The sequence below is a fragment of the Drosophila obscura genome, unplaced genomic scaffold, assembly GCF_018151105.1.
Source record: "Drosophila obscura isolate BZ-5 IFL unplaced genomic scaffold, ASM1815110v1 contig_200, whole genome shotgun sequence".
NCBI lineage: Eukaryota > Metazoa > Arthropoda > Insecta > Diptera > Drosophilidae > Drosophila > Drosophila obscura.
The window spans coordinates 355,710-376,444 of NW_024542791.1; the positions used below are offsets into that span (position 1 = coordinate 355,710).

Sequence of the window (20,735 nt, forward strand, 5' to 3'; positions counted from 1 at the left end):
TAGTTAATTCTTTGAGCACGGGTAGCTGCGCAAGCAGCTCAGCGTATTTTGTTTCCTCAAATCCACACTCCAACCTCTTCAGGGATGCAATTTCAGATACTGCTGCGATTTCCTCTGCCGTGATATTTCCCAACGACAAGTCCGTTAATGTGGGTGCGTTCCTGAATCCATTGAGAATCGGCTTGCATGAAACACGTAGGGGCGATCCGTCAAGTACAAGCGAAGAAAAACATTTCAGAGTCGAAAGCTGACTGCAGTCGGAGGCATTCTTACCTATCAAAATAAGCTTAAGTGTTTCATTTGGCCCGTATGATATTGGCAAATTGTCTAGACGAATCCACATAAGCACATCACATGCATAGCTGAATGTTTGTATATATATGAGTCTAGTGCGTTATCGACACCACAAAACCCTACATTTAAGTATGCACATTATATATATGATGAGAGCTATGGTCAATTAAAGAGCGAACTCTCTGAATTAAAGCTATTTGAAAGACTTTATGACTTATATGTACGTAGAAGTGAACACATCCAGGAAACTTAAAAATGTTCACATTTGAAGCTTCATATATATTTTGGCTTCTTTTACATTTTGTACAATTAATCACCGCTTAAGATATACCAGGGGAATGAAGATTATAATACACATATATGGAGAGCAGATCGCGAGCTGTTTTTGTTGACGTTGTTAGTCTTCTTTGCTCCTTAGGTAAAGTCGCGCATCGTTGGTCTGCAGTGGAGTAATATAGGTATTCGATTTGGAATGTAAATGCTCATTAATGGATCTACGTACTGTTTTAAACCACGCTGACGGCCTGAACATCATTCTGGAGAGGAAGCCCATTTCCGAACGAGGCGCAATGGCGTGCATGTGTAGGTGGCCCACTGTAATGAATGGCGGCAAATGGAAGCCGAACAATGCATCTGTGTCGCTTAGTCCTTTGTCTTCCAAAAATCGTTTCAAGCCCTCTTCCATGCGTGTGACTGAAAGGAAGAGGAGACTCTGCTAAATGCCATTACGTAATTAGATAGGGGCAACACAACTCTTACCCAAGCCCTCGTGTGATTTGTTCAAAGCCTTGAGGCTGGCATAATGTTCTCTTGGCACTGCCAAGTAATGGTGCGTTGCAGCCGGTTTAATATCGCGAAAAATAACATATTCGTCCGTTTCAATTTCTAGTTTCGTTCCGGCATCTTGACCAGTGGCAATATTGCAAAAAATACAATTATCAACAGCCATAGTTGTTAGATTTCCCGAAAGCTCATATAATCATACACTTCATGTGTTTATAAATGCTGTCCAATAGGCGCGGAAATGACACCTTTTTGTTGATATTTTACGAGAATTTTGAGTGTTGTCAAAAAATTTTTGCTCCAGCAGTGTGACCGCGTATCGATAAAATAGACCGCCCGAGCCTCAGAAATATACCGAAATATACCTTCTTATTTTCAAAATATACCTTATCGCGCTCTAGAGGAGTACAAAATACACCAAACGCATCAGTGTTTCCAATTCAGCTATTTTATAGGTGTTCTTAGGCTACCACCAATACGATATTGCTAATCTATATATCTGGTCTTTAGATAATATTTAAATTGAGTACAGTGGGTGCTTTTAATGCAATGGAGCCATAGGAAATATTTTGTTTTAATTTAGCTTTGTGGTACATGTTTACAGCTACATAAAAGAGCTATATTCCTTATTAAAAGTTGACATTACAGAATAACACAGAAATCTGCTTCAAGTGCAAATCATATTCCGCACCAGAGATAATACAATATATACAATAGATATAGACAGATATAATAGATGTATGCAATTAAATAACCCATCATGATATTATGATGGAATCGATCAAGAGAAGAGAACTTTGATTCGTTTCCTTTTATTTGGCTAGTTTCATATAAGTTGGCAGCTCGTTTCGCTGTGCCGTGAATTTTACACAAAATTCTTTGTTGCTTTTAAGAGCGAGCCTGCAAAGATCGGCGGCCGAATACGGATTAATTTGATCAACTCCAGGCTGTACGGAGATAATATGCGGGCGTCTGTTATCACTCGCACTTGTGCCAGTGGAAGCCGCCAGCGAGCAGAACAGCTGCTGCCCAGAAACAAAAGCAAAAAGCGCAGCAGCAGCAGCGAGCAATAACAATAGTCCAATAACAAGAATCGCAATCAGTAGAGCCGACCCCAGTCACATCACATTCATTTCTGTGCGAGTGGGGAGGAGGGGAGGGGAGCAAAGGCCTACTTAGAACTCGCCCACAGTACAATGAAATGAACCACTTGTGAGACGGGCCACAGAAGAATAACATAACAGACTTGAGCGGAGGAGCAACAGGTGACTCAAACCCCCAAGATGACGGAGCAGCAGCAGCAGCAGCAGGATCTATGCCAGTTTTTGGCCTTGCTGCCACCCGAACAGCGCCAAGTCTTTCAAGTGAGTTTCACCTAAGCTCTGATTATTCTATTTAATTTTAAATCCCTTTCAGGACTTTATTCAATGCCTCAGTGGCACATCGGGCGGTACTGTTCAGTCCTATCAAAGTCGCTTGCAAGCCTCACTCCACGATGCGCCATATCCCACGCTCCAAATACTGCAGATACTCCACGACAGGTCAAAGTTGCACATTGGACAGATCATCAGTGCGGTGCTGAGTGAAATACTGGCAAACGATATCACATCACGTTCCCTTTGTGTGCTGGCAAACTTTCCGTCATGCATTTTAGCGGCGGCCACGCTGCGGCAGAAACTTATGACGCGTCTTGTGTGTGATTCAGCCACCAGCGAGCACTTGCTACTCGCCTTGTTGGCACGCCAGGACGGAGGACAGCTGCTGGAGGATCTGCTTCGGGAGCAAAAGCAAGCCATTCATCAGCAGTGCAGCGAGGGAGCACCCACAAGGCAACTGGTGCTGTGGCTGGCCCTTGGCCAACGCGAGAACTTTGTGCCCACACTGTGCCGACGGCTGAAGGACTTTCAGTGCTTTGCGGACAAAACCTTGAGAAATACTCTGCTGATCCTCAAGCTGGCCAATGAATTTGCACTCGGACCGCAGACCCTCGATGAGTTGGGCTACCTGGATCAGGCTCTGGCCGCCTTTGATGTGGCTGCCGTTTCACCGGAACTCCAGCCGGTCCATCAGTTCTTCTACGCGGACTTCCAGCGTCTGGCGGTGCTGCTGCAATTCCTACGCTCGCGGGAGGTCAGCAAAACGCTGAAAGTGGAAGCTCTGCTGCGTGCCCCGGGCGCTCTGTCACTGGTGTACGACCAAAACATTCGCTGCGACAGCCAGGAACTGTTCAAGCTCGTCGAGGACACATACAAGTGGCAGCAGCAGACGCCGGCGCTGAAATGCCTCTACCATCAGGAGATGGAGACGATCAGCTACTACACGGCTCTCGGCCATGTCTACAATGTGATATTGGATCAGGACGAGGAATCATCCATCAAGTCGAAGCTCCTACAGCTGTCCAGTCAGCTGCGACAGATCCATCAACTGGGCACGCTGTGCTCCCTGCTCGAGGACATCTTTCTGCTGGTCTTTCTGCGATGGGAGCAGCTGGACCAAACCGCACAGACCACACGTCGCAGCGAGAACAACAACGACAACGAGGAGGATGACGATGACGATGAGCAGTATGTGGATGATGAGGCACCGGCACCACACACGGCGCCACGACAGGCGACGCCTAGGGTACATTATGGCTTCATCTGTCGAGCCCCCTCCCTGCAGGCTCTCTTCACATTCCTCAAGAGCTTTGTCACCAAGAAGCTGCACTCGCAGGACTTCAAATGTGCCAGCGACCATCAGGCACGTTTCCAGCGACTGGTGGATGCCATTAGCGAGGCCCTCTGGAAGTTTGGTGTCCTGCAAAAGATTGAGCAATCGCTGGCCAAGTCGGCGCCATCGCTGGGCTGTCTTCTCGAGCCGGAGCAACTGCTTCAGCTGGTTCAGTTGCATAGCAGTGCTAGGGAGAAGGCCTCAAGCGATGATGAGAGTCGAGAGCGCAGCAATCATGCCTCCAGTCTGACGCGACGCAAGGCGCGAAAACAGCGACGAGCGATCAGCTTTAGCGGCACTGTGGACATGGAACAGTATAGGGCTCGTGCGCAGCTGCTCAGCGGCGGAGGCAACACCAAGAGAGGCGTCGTCTCGAACGAGCGATCCATCATTCCAAAAATGCTGAGCACGCCCGAACAGCTGGCCATCATGGCGCTGGCTTTGAAGAACTTTAAAGATGTCAAGCAGATTATAGAGGTAGGAAATCGCATCCATCCCTCCTTTCCTTTGTTTTTATATATGGTAAAACCTTGCCTTTGTGCGCTTTTGCAGACCTTTGGCCTGGAGCACAGCCAACTAAATCGCGAGCTTCAGTTCATGGAGCAGCAGCAGCTCATCAAACAAAAGCTGGCCACCATTTATGCCAACTATCGTGCATTGGAGGCCAAACAGGGCAGCCCTGCCGGCACCACAGTGGAGCAAATCAAAGGCGTGGCAGCCAAGGGCTTTGAGCTGTCCAAGATCATCAGTGTGGTGGATAATTTCGCGCAGGCACAGGCCCAGCGACTGCAACAGAGTCCCGAACTGAAGAGCCTCATCCAGCGGCACAGCGGCCATGGGCAGTATGGATTTTTGCAGCAGTTTGAGGAGCGCAATCTGAATGCTTTGATCATTTGCGATTTGATTGTTAATCTGGGCTTCAATCGGGAGATTACGTGCAATCTGCTGCTGGTCATACGCCGCCAGCAGCAGCAGAAGCAGCCAGCGACAGACGAAGGAGCAGCAACCTCCGCCTCCTCGGAAATTGGAGCCATGAATCTCTTGCAGAATTTGTGCGAATGCATGCGCCTGTTGGAGCGTGCTGGCCGCCAACCGGCACTCAATGAGTTGCTGTCGCTCCAAAGCCAGCCACTGCGACCCTCTGTGCTGGCAGTGCAGTTACAGCGGGAGGCTGCCTTTACCGTGCTCTATGGAAAAGAGCCCTCGGATTACGCCCATAGCTCGGAGCTGCGTGCCCAAGGTGTGCACTTCCAGCAGCTACGCTCGCGACACAATTATTATGGCCGCTTCTGCGGCTACATACAGCAACTGGCGCGTCTACTGCAGCTGCGTGATCCCAATCTGGAGTACCACAACAGCCAGCTGCTCAGGAATGATCCCTACGATGTCATCGGGGAGCTGATCTACGAGTGCAACATCACGCCGCTGGAGATTGAGGCCAATGTGGCGGCACTGCATCTGAATTTGGTTCATGTGATTGCCCTGAACATTTGCCCACAGCTGGGGCAGGGTCTGCGCAGCCGTAAACAGCCACGCGTGGTGTCGCCACAGAAGCAGGAGTCCATCCACAACTACATGGCGCAGCACAATCAATTGCTGGCTCAACTGCTGTTGGCCGTGCAGCTGGGCCAGCAGCTGCCTGCGTGCAGCGAGGGTGGCCTAGACTTTGCCTGCCTCTTGCAATTGCAGCAACTGCCAGAAGTGGAGGTGCTGGCCGCGATGCACGAGGGCAATCGATTGCTGGCTGCCCTGAATGCCTACAAATTGGATAGCCGGACCTTGGAGCAGCTGGTGACCAGCAGGGAGCTGCTGTTGCAGATTCTACTGCTTGGCATCGGTGGACAGTCGGGTGAGTATTCGTCAGGAATAGAAACATAAACAGCACCCCTCGTACTTAATTGCTCGCTCTTTTTAGAGTCTTTGGAGCGTCTAAGGTGCCGCATAGATCATCTGATACGTGATCTGATCGAGGAGGATGCCCGTAACATTCAGTTGGTGGTGCACATGGATGATCTGGGCCAGCGGGCGCGTCTCCTAAAGCAGCACTTCACCAAGATACCGAGCAGTCAGCAGGCCAAGGAGCTGATTGAGCGCACGTTGCAGCATCGCCAGGCGGCGGCTGCCATTCCGCCGGCGCTACGCAGTCAGTTGGAGCATACGCTGTCGGACATTACGATATATGCGCGCGTGTCGGCTCTGCTGCAATTCGAGAGCTGGCCACAGGCCTACGATTTTGGACGCCAGACGCCGAACGTGATCTTTGAGCAGCTGCTGCAGCGACGCCGCTACGGACTGTGTCTGGAGTGGTGCCGCGTGGTGTTCCAAACGGGCTCCGAGGGTCAGCAGCGGGTGTGTCTGTTGACACTCTTGGATGCGCTGCTCGAGCTGAGGGATGGCGAGGAGCTGGACGGGTCATTGCTGGGCATCGTCGAGATGTTTCCGCCCCTGACGCTGGTCAATTTCCTGGACACGCACAAGGACAAATTCCGTTCGCTGTCGCTGCTCCAATGGGTCATCGACTATCTGGAGCTGCATGCACGCGATCCGCGTCCCTACCGCAACTATCAGCTGTCCCTGGTGCTGCTCGGACAGATGGACGGGGCCGAGCGTCAGCAGTTTTGGCGTCTGCTAAGGCATCCGCTGCTGATCGTCGAGCAGCTGGTTATGAATGCACGCTTTGAGTGGCTGGCAAAGCTGCTGGACGCAGCGCGGGCCCGACTGCAGCGTGAGAAGCCCTTGGGGCCGTGTCCCTACTGCTTCGAGAAGCGTGGACATGCCTACGATGTGCACTCGACAGCCACACAGCCGGGAAAGCTGCGCTTTCAGTTGGGCCAGGCCACATCCGAGGCGTTTATTCTGCTCAACTTTAACTCGTATCAGCAGGATCATTTTGTGGGCCAGGAGTGCTTGGATCTGCTGCTGAGGATCTATGCCAGCAAAGCGTTGGACTACCGATCAGTGCCCTCCGCCGCCGCCGCCTCCGCCACCGAACCGAGCTCCCTGGGCACGGATCTGCAGCGCTCGCTGGACTCGCTTTGTGGCGTCTTTGTGATGCCCAAGGAGGCGCCCAGCCGCGAACAGTGGACGCCCGATGAGGCGGCCAAACATTGCATGTGCTGCCGCCGGGCAGCCTTTACCATGCTGATGCGACGCCATCACTGCCGTCGTTGTGGCAGAGTCGTCTGCTACGCCTGCTCCACACACCGCATGCTCATCCCCGAGCTCTACGACCGGCTGGAGGTGCGCATCTGCAACGATTGTGCGAGTGCGCTCAGTGCCACAGCCACAGGAGCCGCAGATTCAAGCACATCGCGGGAGCACAGCACTGTGTCGGGCTCCCCATCGCTTGTGGACTCGTGCAAGTGGCGCCTCAGCGGCAACATCACACACGACAAGCTGCTGCGCGAAGAGTTCTCGTACGAGCATGCGCCCAGCGTGGCCATGAGTCTGTCCATACTGAGGCACCATCAGGATCAGCGGACATGCGTTGAGTTGCTGCTCTACCACTGCCGGAAGCTGGAGAAGCTGATTGTGCCCAATCCAGAGGTGGATTACGGACTGGTCGCCAAGATGATCAATTGTCTGGCATTTGCGGCCAAGGTTTGTTTTCGAGACTTTTCTGCCGTTTTATGGCCTACCGACTGTATCTCTTGCCACGTTGCAGGTTCGTGGCGCCACGGGAGAGTTTGAGAATATACGCGAGCATTCGGAAATCGTGATGGCTGTGGTGCAGCAGGGCTGTGAGTCGCTCGTACCCGTGGGACCGCTCGATAGTCACAATTCACGGCAGCTGGCCGATGCCTTGGTCGAGGCCGAGCACTGGACCTTGGCCCTCGAAGTGCACCTCAAGTTCGGCTTTGCCACCACGGGCGTGATGGCAGCCCATGGACTGGCTTGTCTGCGTGCCGGCTGCTATGATGCGGCACGTGAGAAGTTTGGCCATTGCATGACCCGTCTGTCCAATGAGCAGCTCAATAGCTGCATCTACAAGAACATTTTTGGCGTGGGAACGGCAGCGCAAACGGAGGCCGTGCTGCTGCCCAGAAAGCGACCGCAACGGGGACCTGCGCTGCTGCAGGAGATACTCCAGTTGATTGAGGCCATGCCTCAGATTCAGCCCCAGCCGGAGACCCTGCATCGTGCCTCGCTTATACGCAACTCAAACACATCGCTGGCCTCGCTCTTCACGCGACGCCGTGAGCCCTACATCCAGCAACGGCCGTTGCAAGAGCCCGCCCTGAATGTGATGAATGCCTTTGGCCAATCTGAAGAACATTGCCAAGGGCCAATACGGGGGCCAGGGCCATGCGACGGTCAGCGAGGAGAGTCGCCGCCAGGGACGTGGCTTCGAGGAATCGCTTCACTACGTCCTCACCTACGGCAGTCAAGGGGACATTCTGTCGTTCCTCATGCAGCGCGAAGAGCTGCGCGCCGCGCTCCGCTACTGGCAGCAGCAGCAACTGGACACGGATCTGTTCATACAGCACATCTTTCAGCCACAATTGACCACGGGCCAATTGCCTGTCTTGGTGGAGGAGTTGCAGCAATTAGACGATGCACAGCTGGGCGCCTGGCGGCTGCCACTGCTCCAGACCTGTCGCCATCTGGAGCAACAGCAGCAACTGAATTCACTGTACCAGTTGCAGCTGCTGCTCAAGGATCCCATACGGGCGAGCATGACCTGCGTGAAGTTCTATGCGCTGCATTGCGAGAACTTCCAGAAGTTACAGGCCAATGCCCAGCACTTGCTGGCGGCACACATGCATCTGCAGGGGGAACTGGATCTGGCCGAGTGGGAGCATCTGCAGCGACAGCAGCAGGGACGGCGCGTGAGCGTGGTGAGTGCCCAGGGGAGTAGCGGCAGTAGCCATGGCGCCTGCTTTGCCATGCAAATGGATGCACGTGCCCTCAACGGACACATCAACACCATACGGCGGCAGATGGAGGTGGCCAAATTCTTGTCGCAGTGCGAGAGGGAACAGCCGGCCGATGTGCAGCCCCTCAGGACGCTGAAAATACTGAAACAGGTAAGAGAATCTGCCTTGAGGGTGGCTCCTTTCTGACTTACTTTCACGGCAGATCCGACTCGAGTCCAGTCGTGGCACGTTGCCCACTTTGTTCGAGGGTGTGGCAGACAGAATTCAGCTGTGCATTTTGGTCCTTCTATGCGGCAAGAACATCGATGAGGGTTTTGGCCTGGTCTACGGGTAGGTGCATGGCCCAAGCATCTAAATGACGCATAAATCAAATCAAATCAAATGAAATCTTCCCTTTCAGCATCATACAGGACTACAAGCTGTCAGCCGTGAAGGTGTTTGGCGGCACAGCCAAGTATTTGGCCCGAAATCAACGCCTCTCGGAGGTGGATCGTCTGCTGGACTGCATTGGCAGCAACAATGGCGGTGCCGTCACCTCGGAATCCGATGAGATACTCTCCATAGCCATCAATGCGGCCGTGCATAGCAATTTGCCCGAGACAAAGCAGACCCTGGACCGGCTGATAAAGCGCATCTCAAACGTGGAGCTGCGCATCTCCTCCTACATGTATATTGGCCAGCTAAAGTCCGCCTATTTGCTGGCCAACAAGTACGAACGGCTGACGGATATACGCAAAATTCTCAGGCAAGCCGAGCTGACCAATCAGATACACATCAAAAAGCTATGCGAAATGAAGTTGCAATTAAATCAAGCGACAAATGCAACAACAGCAGCAACAGCAGCCTCAGCGTCAATGCCTCTGTGATAAAGTGATAAGAACCCGCCCCCCAATTCAGGCAATATCAATTATATTATACATCATTAGTACCGTACCTCTTTTTTGGGGCCAGAATAGATTATTTTTAGTAGCTAACATTTATCGTAGATCAATTTTAATATTTCCAAAGCCCCAAAGCAAGTATTCTCTCATCAAAACCACAGCTCAAAGACTTCTTCCTTAAGTAACCAAATTATATTATTGTTTGTATTTTATTGTATATTTATCTCAATGTTATCCAAGTTTACTTTTTTATTACATCATGTTATATATATTCCCAGAAATCACCGACACGTTGCAAACATTTTTCACACTTGATGCCAGAGATTTCGAGCCTCAGTTTTTAGCTGCTAACAGTTAGCTTCTTCAGCAGCTCCTGGGTGAACAAATCGAGTGCCTGTACTTTTGTGGTAATTGCCATCAAAGTCCTTGAGCTTCTGGTGGAGGCAGCAGTCCAAAAAGGGGGCGCACGAACTTTACATTGTTGTTGTGGCGCTTATAGCACTTTGCTTTATTCATATCATCGATGCCATTGACCAGCAGACTTGCAGCGCTTTAAACTTCGCTTGCATTTTAGAAAACTTAATAAATTTGTTGACTTAATTATAGGGTGGGGTGGCAAAGTATTTTACATGGTGCAAATGAAATGATCCGCATCTATGCTCGAGTAAATATGGCCCTCCGAAATCATAAAGTCCAAAATGTTGCTGAAAACAAAACAAAAACCACTTAGAAAAGAACTCAAAGGCAAGTCGCAGGAAAATATTTGCTTACTTCAATTCGGAATCACTGATGTGCGAAAACTTGGACTTTAGCTCCTTGCGATTGATTCCCTCCTCGGACATGTTGCTCTTGATCGCCTGGAACACCGCCTGCTGCTTGGAGTCCAGCCCACTCACAATAGCCGTGCTCTGAGAGGCTGTGAAATCATGACTCTGTGTGGCCATGGCACCCGAACCCGCCGAATCGCCCTTGTTCTGGTAATCCTCAGCCTTGTAGCGCGCATTGAGAGCCTCCAGTAGATGGGTGCACACCTCATTGGGATCCAGGACGGGCAGCAGCTTGAACACCATCAGCGTTTTCTGGCCCGCCTGCGAGCGTGTGGTGCCATAGACCTTCACGTAATTGTTCAGCATCACTTCAGGGGCTTTGAGTGCGTCACCCTCCTCCAGCCAGTAGTGGGCATCGATGCGACCGCTGTGATCCTCCAGCGTATAGGTTATCTTGGTGGAGGAGGTCTCCACATTCCGTACGATTGCCACCACACACGCCATGCCGTATTGCATGCCGAACATCTCAATATTGCCCTCGGGCGCATCTACAATCTGCTTAATCACCAACGGCACAATTCCCTACGCGATTTAAGCCACATTAATAAGCAAATTCAAGTTAATTGTGTGCTAAAATAATCACCTCTCCTTTTTTCTCGCTGGCGGCGCCCGATGGTGCCGTCTGTGTGGCATTGAAATCACCAACTAAAATACGAAATACACCTTTGGATGTTTAATTACCTTGATGGACGGGCTTTAACTCACATGAATTATTCATTTTAATCTGGTTTTATGCTTTTCTAAATGTTTTTAGCAATAATTTCACAAGAGTTCTCCCCTGTAAACAACAAAAGGCGCCAAATGCAACAGTGTGAACGTATGTGGAGATTTGAGAAATGCTGCTTTGGTTTAATACTAGATTTTTAATACTTTTAATTATTTGCATTTAATTTTTGAAATGCTTTGCTTTTGTGGAAACATTAAATTGGCATTGTAGTTGTGGACTTGAAGTCTTCTTCCTACCTATCACCTTTCTTTGTGGGAGTGGCCCCCACTTTGGCTGCTGGACAAATATCTTTGTTCAAGCATTGCCCACAATTTGGCTTCAGTGGTGTACAAATAGTTTGACCGAATCCCACAAACAAATGATTGACCTCCGCCCAGAGCGTCGAGGGTAGCCAGCTCTCCAGACCAACACGGGTCTGCTCCGGCTCCTTGGTGGGGCGTGGTAACCAGCCCAAGCGGTTGGATATGCGATGCACATGAACATCGACGCCAATTCCCGTCAGCTTGTCCCAGGCAACGGCCATGCAGATGTGGGCCATTTTGGGTCCTACGCCGGGCAGGGCTATCAGCTCCTTGACATTGTCCGGTATGTCCGCATCGTACTTGTCGATCAGTATCTGTGTGGTTTGTTTAAGGTACTTGGCTTTGTTCTGAAATGGTTTTGAGGGCGGTAAATCATATAGCTCTGCCACTGGACTATCGGAAACCTACCTTATAGAAGGACACGGGATGTAAAAGGGTCTCCAGCTCACCAACTGGCATGTCCTTCAAGCTGTCGGGTGTAAGTGTGCGCGCTTTGAGACGATTCATGGCCTCGTAGGTGGTTTGATCTTTCGTTTGACTGGAAAGCATCAGAGCCACCAATTTCTGGAATCGTTGTGTCTGTCAAGTAGAGTGGAGGATTTAGATGTGTTTATGCATCTACGTATGCTATACAGCCATACCTTCGCATCAGCACTTGTGTCGGCACATTGATGACAGCCCATTGAGTCCACAGGGGCGGCATTTAGACTCCGCATAGAACGAATATTCTCCAACTGACGATACCACAATGACTGGGGCGACACAACGTCTTGGTTTACCTTAGGATCAATTTCCATTTTTGTTTCTGGTTTACGTTCCTTCTGTATCTGTTCCTCTACTTTCTTTGGTTTTCTCGGTTCAACTTCTTTCTTAATCCTTGGCTTAGTTTCCTTCTTTATTGTAGCTTCGTTCAGTATGGAAGGCGCCTCCTGAGCACCAGAATCCAAGGAAATCTGTTGATTATCTGCAAGTGAACGCTTTTTCTTTTGGGGCACTCGAGAAGCAGCCAAAACCTCCTCCTTGGCTGCTGTTTTTCTAATGGCCTCGCCATTCAGCAAGCGCTGTTTTCGTGTTTGTATGGGCGAAAAATATAGTGGACCAGTGGACGGTGCTGCACCTCCTCCGACCAAATCCTCAATATCCTGTGAAGGATAAAATGCGTTTTGAGTTTGATTTCAATTCGAATTCTACGCACTTACCCGCACACTGTTAGTTTCCCTCTTCATTGTTGTAGTTGGCTGTATTACGGCACCCTGTTTAGCTAATTTGCCGGCCAATGTAAGTTTCTTCACATTTTTGGCCATATTCTTTGTTATTTGTGCGGTTTTTATGTGTATTAATAATTTTATTTATGTCCAATGAGTGAGATATGGCAGCGCAGCGGCAGAGGAACGGTAGAATCTCAATGTTTCGGTATTCGGTATGTTGCCCGGCTTTTCATGTTGTATTTTATGCAGTCCGGTCACACTCCTTGATTAAAACAATTAAATTTAATAATTTTAAAACAAAGTTTCATCGTTGTATTGACTCGCACGGAGCTGAGCTTATGTGGTGCGTCCAAGCTTGGTTCAGCAGTTCTAAGCGACCAGAAGATGTGCGAAAATGTATTTGAGAAAATTTCTAGAACCATGGTACTTACTTTGTGTGTTTTTGCAGCATATTTAATTGAAATAAATTATACTGTTGATACCTTTAAAGGATCCCAACGAGCCACGACGTGAGCGTAGATCCGCTGGCGATCCGCTGGCAGAAAAGATTCCTGTGGTAGATGCCATCAGCATGGGCGAAATAACCCTTGCGGTGACCAATTGGTGCATCAAGAATTGCCGCTCATTTGATATCTCTGCCGATGAAGGCCTACATGATCTTTTGCGTGTGTTTCTTAAAGCCTCGTCTCAATATGGTACAAACATTGACATAATGGACAGCCTGCCGCATCCGACAACAGTCGCCCGGGCCGCTTCGGAGTCGTTTGAGCAAGTGTTTTGCACAGTCAAAGGGGAATTGGCACAGATTAAAAGAACAGGGCTTCAGCATTACGTCTGATATATGGACGGACATGTTTTTAAAGCGGTCCTACATTAGTGTGAGTGTACACTATATTCATGAGCACAAACTATTCAATCGGCTGTTGGCCATGCGTTCGATGGATGAAGAGTCCTGTACAGGTATTGAACGAAATGAACATTTTAATGTATATTTTAATACGTTGTTGAACAACCACAGACCAACAAATTCAAAAGGAAGTGGAGGACTGCCTGCAGGACTTCAACTTGGACTTGGCTGGAGCTATCATTGTGACGGATCGTGAATCGGCAGTAAAGTCTGCCTTCAAACTTTATGATCACATTTATTGCATCAATCATTTATTAAATAGTGTTGTGGAAAAATCATTCAGAGATGTCCAGGAACTGGACGATATGAAGCAGCAAGCGACGAAACTCGTCAGGTATTTAAAAATCCTACTGGAAAACGTGAATCTAAAGTCAAGCCAACAAAGTGATTGTCCCACGCGTTGGAATAACATATTTTATACACTCAAGTCTATTGAAATGAACTGGCATCAAATTAATTTAATTTTGAGACAAAAAAATCAATTGCAACGCTTAAAAAACTTTGATTTCGCTGATCTCAGTTCTGTTGTCGAAGTACTGTCGCATTTTGAAGAGGCTTCGAAAGCCTTGCAGCGTGAGCATGAACCGACACTACATTGTGTAATTCCACAACTTGGGAGCCTCACAAAGGTATGCTGTGGCCAGGTATCAGGCAGTAGCATAGGACAAGCCCTTAGACGATCCTTACATAGCGGATTGAATTCAATAATATCGGAAAATATTACAAAATTCCATAGGCTAGCCCTTTTTTTATTTCCTCCAACCAATCTGTTGCTATTATTCAGCGATGATGAAAAAACACAAACCATAGACCATTGCAAAGAATTGATGAAGTTAATAATAGATAATAGCACTGAATACACCGTAAAAGATGACGATGATAATATATTCTCCGATTTTACCCTGAAATTCGACAACTCTGATGCAGGTGAAAAAATTGAAAGAGAAATTCGATTTTATATGGATTTTGGCACAAAGTTTAGTAAAAACTTTTGCGTCTTGGATTGGTGGAAAACGAATCAAATGCATTTTCCAATTATGTATAAATTGGCTTGCAAAATATTCTCGATTCCAGCTAGCAGCGTCGCTGCGGAGAGGGTGTTTTCAAAAGCCAGGAACTTGTTCTGCGAGCAAGGAAACTTAATTGACAACAATCCAAATATGTTCAACGAAATACTGTTTTTAAATGATAATTCCAAAACTTTGTAATACTTAGTATTTTAGCTATAACATCTACCCTAAGAAGCTAATACATATGTATGTTTATGTATTAACTTGTATACGGAAGGAAAGGAAGAAAAACAATTAAATTTAAATCATTTTAAACGTCAGCAGTTTCTGCAATTCTAAGCTTCTAATTTCAAAGTGGTCCGCCAAATCCGTTCCGCTTATCGCACGAAAGTACCGATATTTTTTTCAAATTTACCTGTGCATCGATAAGTAGAGTCAAAAGCGGCGATGAATTATGTACAGACGTGAAAAAGATAAGCAAGGTGCTCCAAATTAAAACATTCGTTCCTTGGATATCCATAAAAATATCCATACATATTCTTTAGCCAGTCCAAAATGAGATATCCAACAAATATATTATCAGCCAAAACCATATATATCGATATATTGATACATCCCATCCCTATACGGCGCACGTTTTGTTTTGTTTTGTTTCTTCAATTCTGGTGAAATACGTAATAAAAAGCCACGACAATGGCTGCCAAACCGTCCAGCAGTGAGCCCAGCATTGAGAACATTCAACTGGAGGCGCTTTCGCTGAGCGAGGGCATTCAGGACTCGCCCGTATGCATTATTGTTCTGGGCATGGCCGGCTCCGGCAAGACGACCTTCACGCGTAGCCTCATCCAGCACGCCCAGGAAAAGTTTAATCCGTATGTGGTCAATCTGGACCCCGCGTGCCGCGAAGTGCCGTATGCGACGCACATTGACATCCGGGACACAGTCAACTACAAGGAGGTGATGAAGCAATATCAACTGGGACCCAATGGCGGCATAGTGACGGCCCTAAACATGTTTACCACCAAGATGGCCAAGTTCGCAGAGCTGGTGCGCCGGGCCGGCCAGCGCGGCCACAAGTGGTGCATCATTGACACGCCGGGCCAGATTGAGGTCTTCACCTGGTCCGCCTCTGGCAACATCATCACCGAAGGCTTGGCTACCATGTTCCCCACCATCATTGTGTATGTTATGGATGTGGTGCGTTCGGCCTGTCCCACAACCTTCATGTCCAACATGCTCTACGCTTGCTCCATTCTGTACAAGACGCGGCTGCCCTTTCTCGTGGCCTTGAATAAGATTGACCTGAAGGACTGCAGCTTTGTGCAGGAATGGATGACGGACTTTGAGGTCTACCAGGATGCCCTCGAGCAGGAGCAGAGTTTCGTGAACAACCTCACACGCACCATGTCACTCACTCTGGACACCTTCTACGAGAACCTGGTCACCTGCGGTGTCTCGTCCAAGACGGGCGTCGGCTTTGCTCAGCTCCTGAAGCATGTCCTCGACTGTGTAAAGGAATACGAGAACGACTACAAGCCCGTATATGAGAAAATGCGGAAGGAGCGCCTTGCCGAGCAGCAAGCCATGCTCCAGCCAGCTTCGACTGTGGAGGATTCGGGTACTGCAGTACCCATGGGCCTGGACCTCAAGGATCCACCCCCATACTCTGGCAACAGCGTGTTCCTGATGGCCCCTGGCCTGGTGCCGCAGCAGTTGGATTCCGAGGAGTTGGAGGAAGATATGGAGATCGATGCCAAGGGCAGCACCGAGGAGCAGAACTTCCAGACATTCGTCCAGAGTCACCTCACGGCCCAGAAAAGCAAGCGCAACAAATTTGTTCAAGAGCAGCAAAAGCCTTAATGTGATGTGTAGATTTCAATAAAAATATTCTGTAGCACTTAACCATAACTTGTTGTCCCGAAGGAACCACAAACTGAAGCTGAGATCGTATATTTACGTCATTACGTCATCATCCGGTGTTTCTTGCGAGCCGTGCTCAAAAGTACCAAAGTTTGCCTTGGCTTCGACTGTCAAGTCATAAGAAATATAGAAGCACATATGTATACCAATTGCCACAAAAACCCCAGATCAACTAAATCGGCAAACTAGTAAGAGATATTTTACTTTTCTGTTTCCCTGAATATTTCCCATTTTCTAGATATTACAGAAAATCATAATGTTGTCCAGGAAGCTTTTGACTTTAGGGCTCCGCCAAGCTCATAAAAAAATCCAATTTTAAGGGTCCAATACTTCGAGCCCCGCGGGAACCCGAATACAACAACTCAATGGAGGTGCCTCAGGCGGAGAAAACTGCCTCAACTATGCAGCTGCCTGCCTATATAGATCCAAAATTCCTGCGGCCAGTGTCAGTTAATGAAGAGCAGCAGCAGGACGAGAAGCACAAAAGCTACGACTACAAATATCATTCATACTCTCTATACGATTTGAACGAGGCCACAACGCGTTTGGCTGCGGAACAGTCAAGGAAGAAAGCCAAAAATGAATAATTCTGTAAAGTTAAATTAAATTAAATTCTATATCTATATACACCAAAAAAAAAAAACACCGACTGTCTTTTAACTGTAGAAGTTCTTGGAGATCATTAGAGCGAAGCGAGTAGTTGTTTCTATACAATCTCGTTGCAGGTCACAGTGGCACTGAGTAACAAACAATCGGCAAGGTTTTCCGGCAGGCCAACCAAAGATATTACGTGAACGAAACGGTAGAGAGATTGGAACTGCTATGAAATATGTATCCTCAATGTGTCTGGCGTTAAATACCCCTACAATTGCAGAATTATATAGCTCGCAATTCTGGCATTAATTTGGATTAGTTTTGAGCTCAGACTTTAGTTGAATTGATCGAGTATTCTAACATAACATAAGCGTGGAAAACAACATGCAACATGCGTTCGCTTGTAAACTTTGGGATACAGGTACAGATTAAAATACACGGACGGACGGCAAGCATCCCTTGTATTCTGTATAGTTAAGTGACTCAACAAGGTAACCATAGGGAATCCATTCACAAATTAAATAGGTGCGCTCAAATATATTTTCCAAATTGTGAAATTGTGCACGTAAACATGTACAAGTTTGTCTCTCGCCCTCTGCTTTGTCGCCAGTTTAGCGGCAAGGTTAAGAAGTTGTCTAGCAAACTCTCAAATACCCAACGTCCGCCCAAGGATCCCCCAGATGAGGGCTACGAGCCGACGTGTATCGATCATGATGGTATTCAAGTGTCGGAATTTGTGAGACCATCAGCCTTTCGGCAGTTTAGTGGCCCTGATGAGAAGTTGGGACCAGGAGCTGGAAAAGGACTCGAATACAAGAATGCCCAATATTTTGGCTATCATCGATTCTCTTTTGTTGAGCTTCAGAGTCATGCCGTGGAGATGCGAGACGATCGTCGACTCAGTGGGGGCATACAAGATGCTATCGAAGCGGACGAGGAGGAGGAGTGCAACGACGCCAGTGTGAAGACCATGAAGGAAATGGAATCGGAATGCGACAAGATAATCGCTGTTCAGGCCAAGCAGCTGGAAGAGGCCGAACAGAAGGCTAAGCAACTGGAGGCTAAGAAACAGCAGGAACTCTGCGAAGCTCAAGAGAAGAAGAAACAGGAAGAGATGGAATGGTGCAAGAAGAAAGCGGAGGAAACAAAGGCGGTGAAAATCAACACATTGCTAGAGATGACAGATGAGCAGCTGAAAGAGTGGTGCGATAAGTCCCTCAAGGCACAGCTGGAGGAGAAGAATAAGTCAGAGGAGGAAGACAAATGTGACGCGGAGCAAAACAACAAGGAGGCGGAAAAATGCGAAGAAGAGTGCAAGAAAAAGGAAGACGAACTAAAGATGATCTGTGAGGCGGAGCAAAAGAAGAAAGAAGAGGAATTGAAGATGAAGTGTGAATCAGAAGAAAATAAGAAAGAAGAGGAACTAAGGATGAAATGTGAGGCGGAGCAAAAGAAGAAAGAAGAAGAAGAAATGAAGATGAAATGTGAGGCGGAGCAAAAGAAGAAAAAAGAGGAATTGAAAATGAAATGTGAGCAAAAGAAGAAAGAAGCAGAAGAGGAAACAAAATGTGGGATGGGGAATGATAAGAAACCCACCTCTGGAGCAGATGGAGATGGGAGCAACAATAAGAAATAAACAAAACAATTATTAAGAAAAAATACTTTATAAATTAATTGGCAGCCAAAAGTATGTCAAAGTTTTTAAATAAAATTACGGAACTACCGCTAACACCACGAGGGCGCCACTGCCACGTCGAGCTTATTTTGTACTTCTCTTGAATCAATAATATACTTTTCAAAATGACCGCCAAACTCCATTTTATTTGGCTATGGCGATGAATATCGCCCATCTCTAGTACGGATGAGAAATTGCGTAGAATACGGTCACACTGCGGAGCGTTGCTCGTCGTACAAACTTGCTCAAAAAGTTCATTTGAGAACTGAACAATTGCAGAGTTCCATAAACAGGCGCAGCGGGATTTTCAAATATGGCGCCACTGAGCAATCTAATCTTCTCAAAAAGAATTTTTTATTTGGGGTATTTTTTCGTTTAATTTCCATACAATTTGTTTTTCGTGAATTTAAAAAAAAAAAATATTAATTAATTGGATGATTATTTTATATATTTAGCAAAGATAATAAGGCATTTATAATTATACAGTTAAATGAAGCTGTTAAAAGATGTTAGCGAGTAATTTCTGCGAATTTTGGCGAGTTTAACAACAATATAATGGCAACAATACGGGTGACGTTGTATAATTGGTCATCTTTTAGCTCTGCCCATAATTTCGTTCATTGGAGAAGTACTTCTCCACCATCTTCCGGGTGGCCTCCACCTCATTCCTATTTCCATCGTCGGTCGGCGTCCCTGAGAATACTTCCGCCCAATTAAGGCCAGTATATTGTTGCTCGTATAACTTCTGTACCGTTGCATCGGTGTTCAGGTGTAATGCTGCAACATTACGCTGGTGGGAGATATCCCAAATTACTGGGCTCTCCTGTGCAGCCGACTTTAGGGCATCCAATGAAAAGGAGTTCTGAAAACAACCCAATCTAGCACTAAATTTAATAAGGAATCGGATAAAATTATTTGTTTGGGCCAACTATCTAGTAATATTAAACTGAATATCCAAATTATGGAATACGACTTCAATCAATAAAATCCAAAAAAGTCAAGAAAGAGGGAGAGAGAGAGAGAGAGCGCGAAACTGTACTGACTGTTTCCTATATGTATAACTTTTAGATATTATTTAATCAGTTTTATTTAGCTTGTGCTTTCCTCTGAATGAGTGTAAACAACTTTAATAAATTCTTTTAATAATAATCTTGTAATAGACGACTCACTCATTGATCTGACTGAGAGATAGATTTATGATCAATTTTAGTAAAATATTTAGTTTTGTCTCTCATACGATTCAGCATGTGGAGATGTTCCCAATTAGCCTTCCATTATACCTATAGCAATGGCCAGGGACGCTGTTCTCATAGGTTTGGCCGTAATAAACCCAAGGAAGAGCTCTTTTCAAATGCTGCAGACGGGAAATAAACCAAAGGCAAGCCTCTGGCAACCGCCAAAAGCTGTTGGGCATCTCGTTTTGCAGGCATTTAAGCTGAAAATTGCTGCTAAAATATTTGCACAGTCCACAGAACCAAGCCATACCATATATCCATTGGAGCGATGAAGCTGCAAGAGTATCTTCACCTGTGGCTCCTTTCTTCGGTTTTTTCTTTGTGGCAGGTATTCTTTTCCAGCTGCATTGATGCGTCGCCAAATGTTTACCCTAAGCCCATAGCTGTTGTACGCTCTCTCGTTGTTGCACTTAGCTATGCAATTTTCTGAGCCACCGCCTGTGGAGTGATCCCCCTCTCCCTCTCTCTGTCAAGCTCTGACTCTGGCTGTGCTCTCTCTATCTGTTTGCCATACAAAATGCATCTAATTTTGGGCCTAACGACAACTTGTCGCTTGTCATGGTCTACGTTTTGCTGTTGCATTCGTTGCTGCTGTTGTTGCTGTTGCTGCTGCTGTTGCTGGTGGCATGCCTCATCATCATTTGCAACTGCTGGCGGCAACAGCTGCCTCACTTGGGGTTCAACTGTGCTTTATCTGGGCAACTTTTAGCTGCGCCTCGTAATCGCAGCTCATAGATCAAAAACCGCCAGAGAACAGAGAGCAAGATGTGTGGCTGTGGCTGTGGC

The 20,735-nt window shown here is 47.5% G+C and overlaps 6 protein-coding genes across 7 annotated transcripts; 3 read left to right on the forward strand and 3 right to left on the reverse strand.

Annotated features, from left to right (window-relative positions):
• Positions 1-552: 552 nt before the first annotated feature.
• Positions 553-1,402, reverse strand: LOC111080386 (histidine triad nucleotide-binding protein 3). Its single transcript, XM_022375972.2, has 3 exons — positions 1,054-1,402; positions 797-987; positions 553-733 (listed from the first exon to the last, which is right to left on the reverse strand). The coding sequence occupies exons 1-3, from the start codon at positions 1,241-1,243 to the stop codon at positions 692-694; spliced, it is 423 nt and encodes a 140-aa protein (XP_022231664.2). The 5' UTR covers positions 1,244-1,402; the 3' UTR covers positions 553-691.
• A 500-nt stretch (positions 1,403-1,902) lies between these two features.
• LOC111080384 (zinc finger FYVE domain-containing protein 26 homolog) lies at positions 1,903-9,825 on the forward strand. Its single transcript, XM_022375970.2, is given in 8 exon segments — positions 1,903-2,441; positions 2,494-4,263; positions 4,339-5,635; positions 5,702-7,386; positions 7,451-8,041; positions 8,043-8,813; positions 8,866-8,993; positions 9,064-9,825. Coding segments are annotated over 8 exon segments (6,789 nt in total). The 5' UTR covers positions 1,903-2,360; the 3' UTR covers positions 9,530-9,825.
• LOC111080385 (replication protein A 32 kDa subunit) lies at positions 9,760-11,185 on the reverse strand. The gene is made up of 4 exons (XM_022375971.2): positions 11,077-11,185; positions 10,955-11,016; positions 10,316-10,893; positions 9,760-10,248 (listed from the first exon to the last, which is right to left on the reverse strand). Exons 1-4 carry the CDS (start codon positions 11,087-11,089, stop codon positions 10,170-10,172), a joined length of 732 nt encoding a protein of 243 aa, XP_022231663.1. The 5' UTR covers positions 11,090-11,185; the 3' UTR covers positions 9,760-10,169.
• Positions 11,186-11,238: 53 nt separating this feature from the next.
• Positions 11,239-12,786, reverse strand: LOC111080380 (endonuclease III-like protein 1). Its single transcript, XM_022375967.2, has 4 exons — positions 12,600-12,786; positions 12,042-12,542; positions 11,809-11,979; positions 11,239-11,747 (listed from the first exon to the last, which is right to left on the reverse strand). Exons 1-4 carry the CDS (start codon positions 12,702-12,704, stop codon positions 11,331-11,333), a joined length of 1,194 nt encoding a protein of 397 aa, XP_022231659.2. The 5' UTR covers positions 12,705-12,786; the 3' UTR covers positions 11,239-11,330.
• Positions 12,787-15,126: 2,340 nt separating this feature from the next.
• LOC111080382 (GPN-loop GTPase 1) lies at positions 15,127-16,424 on the forward strand. Its single transcript, XM_022375969.2, has one exon. The coding sequence runs from the start codon at positions 15,219-15,221 to the stop codon at positions 16,383-16,385; it is 1,167 nt and encodes a 388-aa protein (XP_022231661.2). The 5' UTR covers positions 15,127-15,218; the 3' UTR covers positions 16,386-16,424.
• A 1,099-nt stretch (positions 16,425-17,523) lies between these two features.
• On the forward strand, positions 17,524-18,773 carry LOC111080374 (axoneme-associated protein mst101(2)). Of its 2 annotated transcripts, XM_041593815.1 has the most exons (2): positions 17,524-18,303; positions 18,430-18,773. In XM_041593815.1, exons 1-2 carry the CDS (start codon positions 17,611-17,613, stop codon positions 18,673-18,675), a joined length of 939 nt encoding a protein of 312 aa, XP_041449749.1. In that variant the 5' UTR covers positions 17,524-17,610; the 3' UTR covers positions 18,676-18,773. The 2 variants fall into 2 exon arrangements, with proteins under 2 accessions (XP_041449749.1, XP_041449748.1); XM_041593814.1 differs by having other exon boundaries at positions 17,525-18,773.
• The last annotated feature ends 1,962 nt before the right edge of the window (positions 18,774-20,735 follow it).

Excerpts from the sequence above, each read along its gene's own strand:
- LOC111080382 (XM_022375969.2), top strand. The coding sequence starts at position 15,219 with ATGGCTGCCAAACCGTCCAGCAGTGAGCCCAGCATTGAGAACATTCAA.
- LOC111080385 (XM_022375971.2), bottom strand. Across the intron at positions 10,894-10,954 it reads CCAGCGAGAAAAAAGGAGAG|GGAATTGTGCCGTTGGTGAT; the intron begins GTGATTATTTTA and ends TAAATCGCGTAG. Across the intron at positions 10,249-10,315 it reads ATCAGTGATTCCGAATTGAA|CAACATTTTGGACTTTATGA; the intron begins GTAAGCAAATAT and ends TTTTGTTTTCAG.
- LOC111080380 (XM_022375967.2), bottom strand. The coding sequence starts at position 12,704 with ATGGCCAAAAATGTGAAGAAACTTACATTGGCCGGCAAATTAGCTAAA. Across the intron at positions 12,543-12,599 it reads GGGAAACTAACAGTGTGCGG|GATATTGAGGATTTGGTCGG; the intron begins GTAAGTGCGTAG and ends TATCCTTCACAG. Across the intron at positions 11,980-12,041 it reads ACACAAGTGCTGATGCGAAG|ACACAACGATTCCAGAAATT; the intron begins GTATGGCTGTAT and ends TCTACTTGACAG.
- LOC111080386 (XM_022375972.2), bottom strand. The coding sequence starts at position 1,243 with ATGGCTGTTGATAATTGTATTTTTTGCAATATTGCCACTGGTCAAGAT. Across the intron at positions 988-1,053 it reads CAAATCACACGAGGGCTTGG|TCACACGCATGGAAGAGGGC; the intron begins GTAAGAGTTGTG and ends TCTTCCTTTCAG. Across the intron at positions 734-796 it reads CGTCAGCGTGGTTTAAAACA|ACCAACGATGCGCGACTTTA; the intron begins GTACGTAGATCC and ends ACTCCACTGCAG.
- LOC111080374 (XM_041593814.1), top strand. The coding sequence starts at position 17,611 with ATGTACAAGTTTGTCTCTCGCCCTCTGCTTTGTCGCCAGTTTAGCGGC.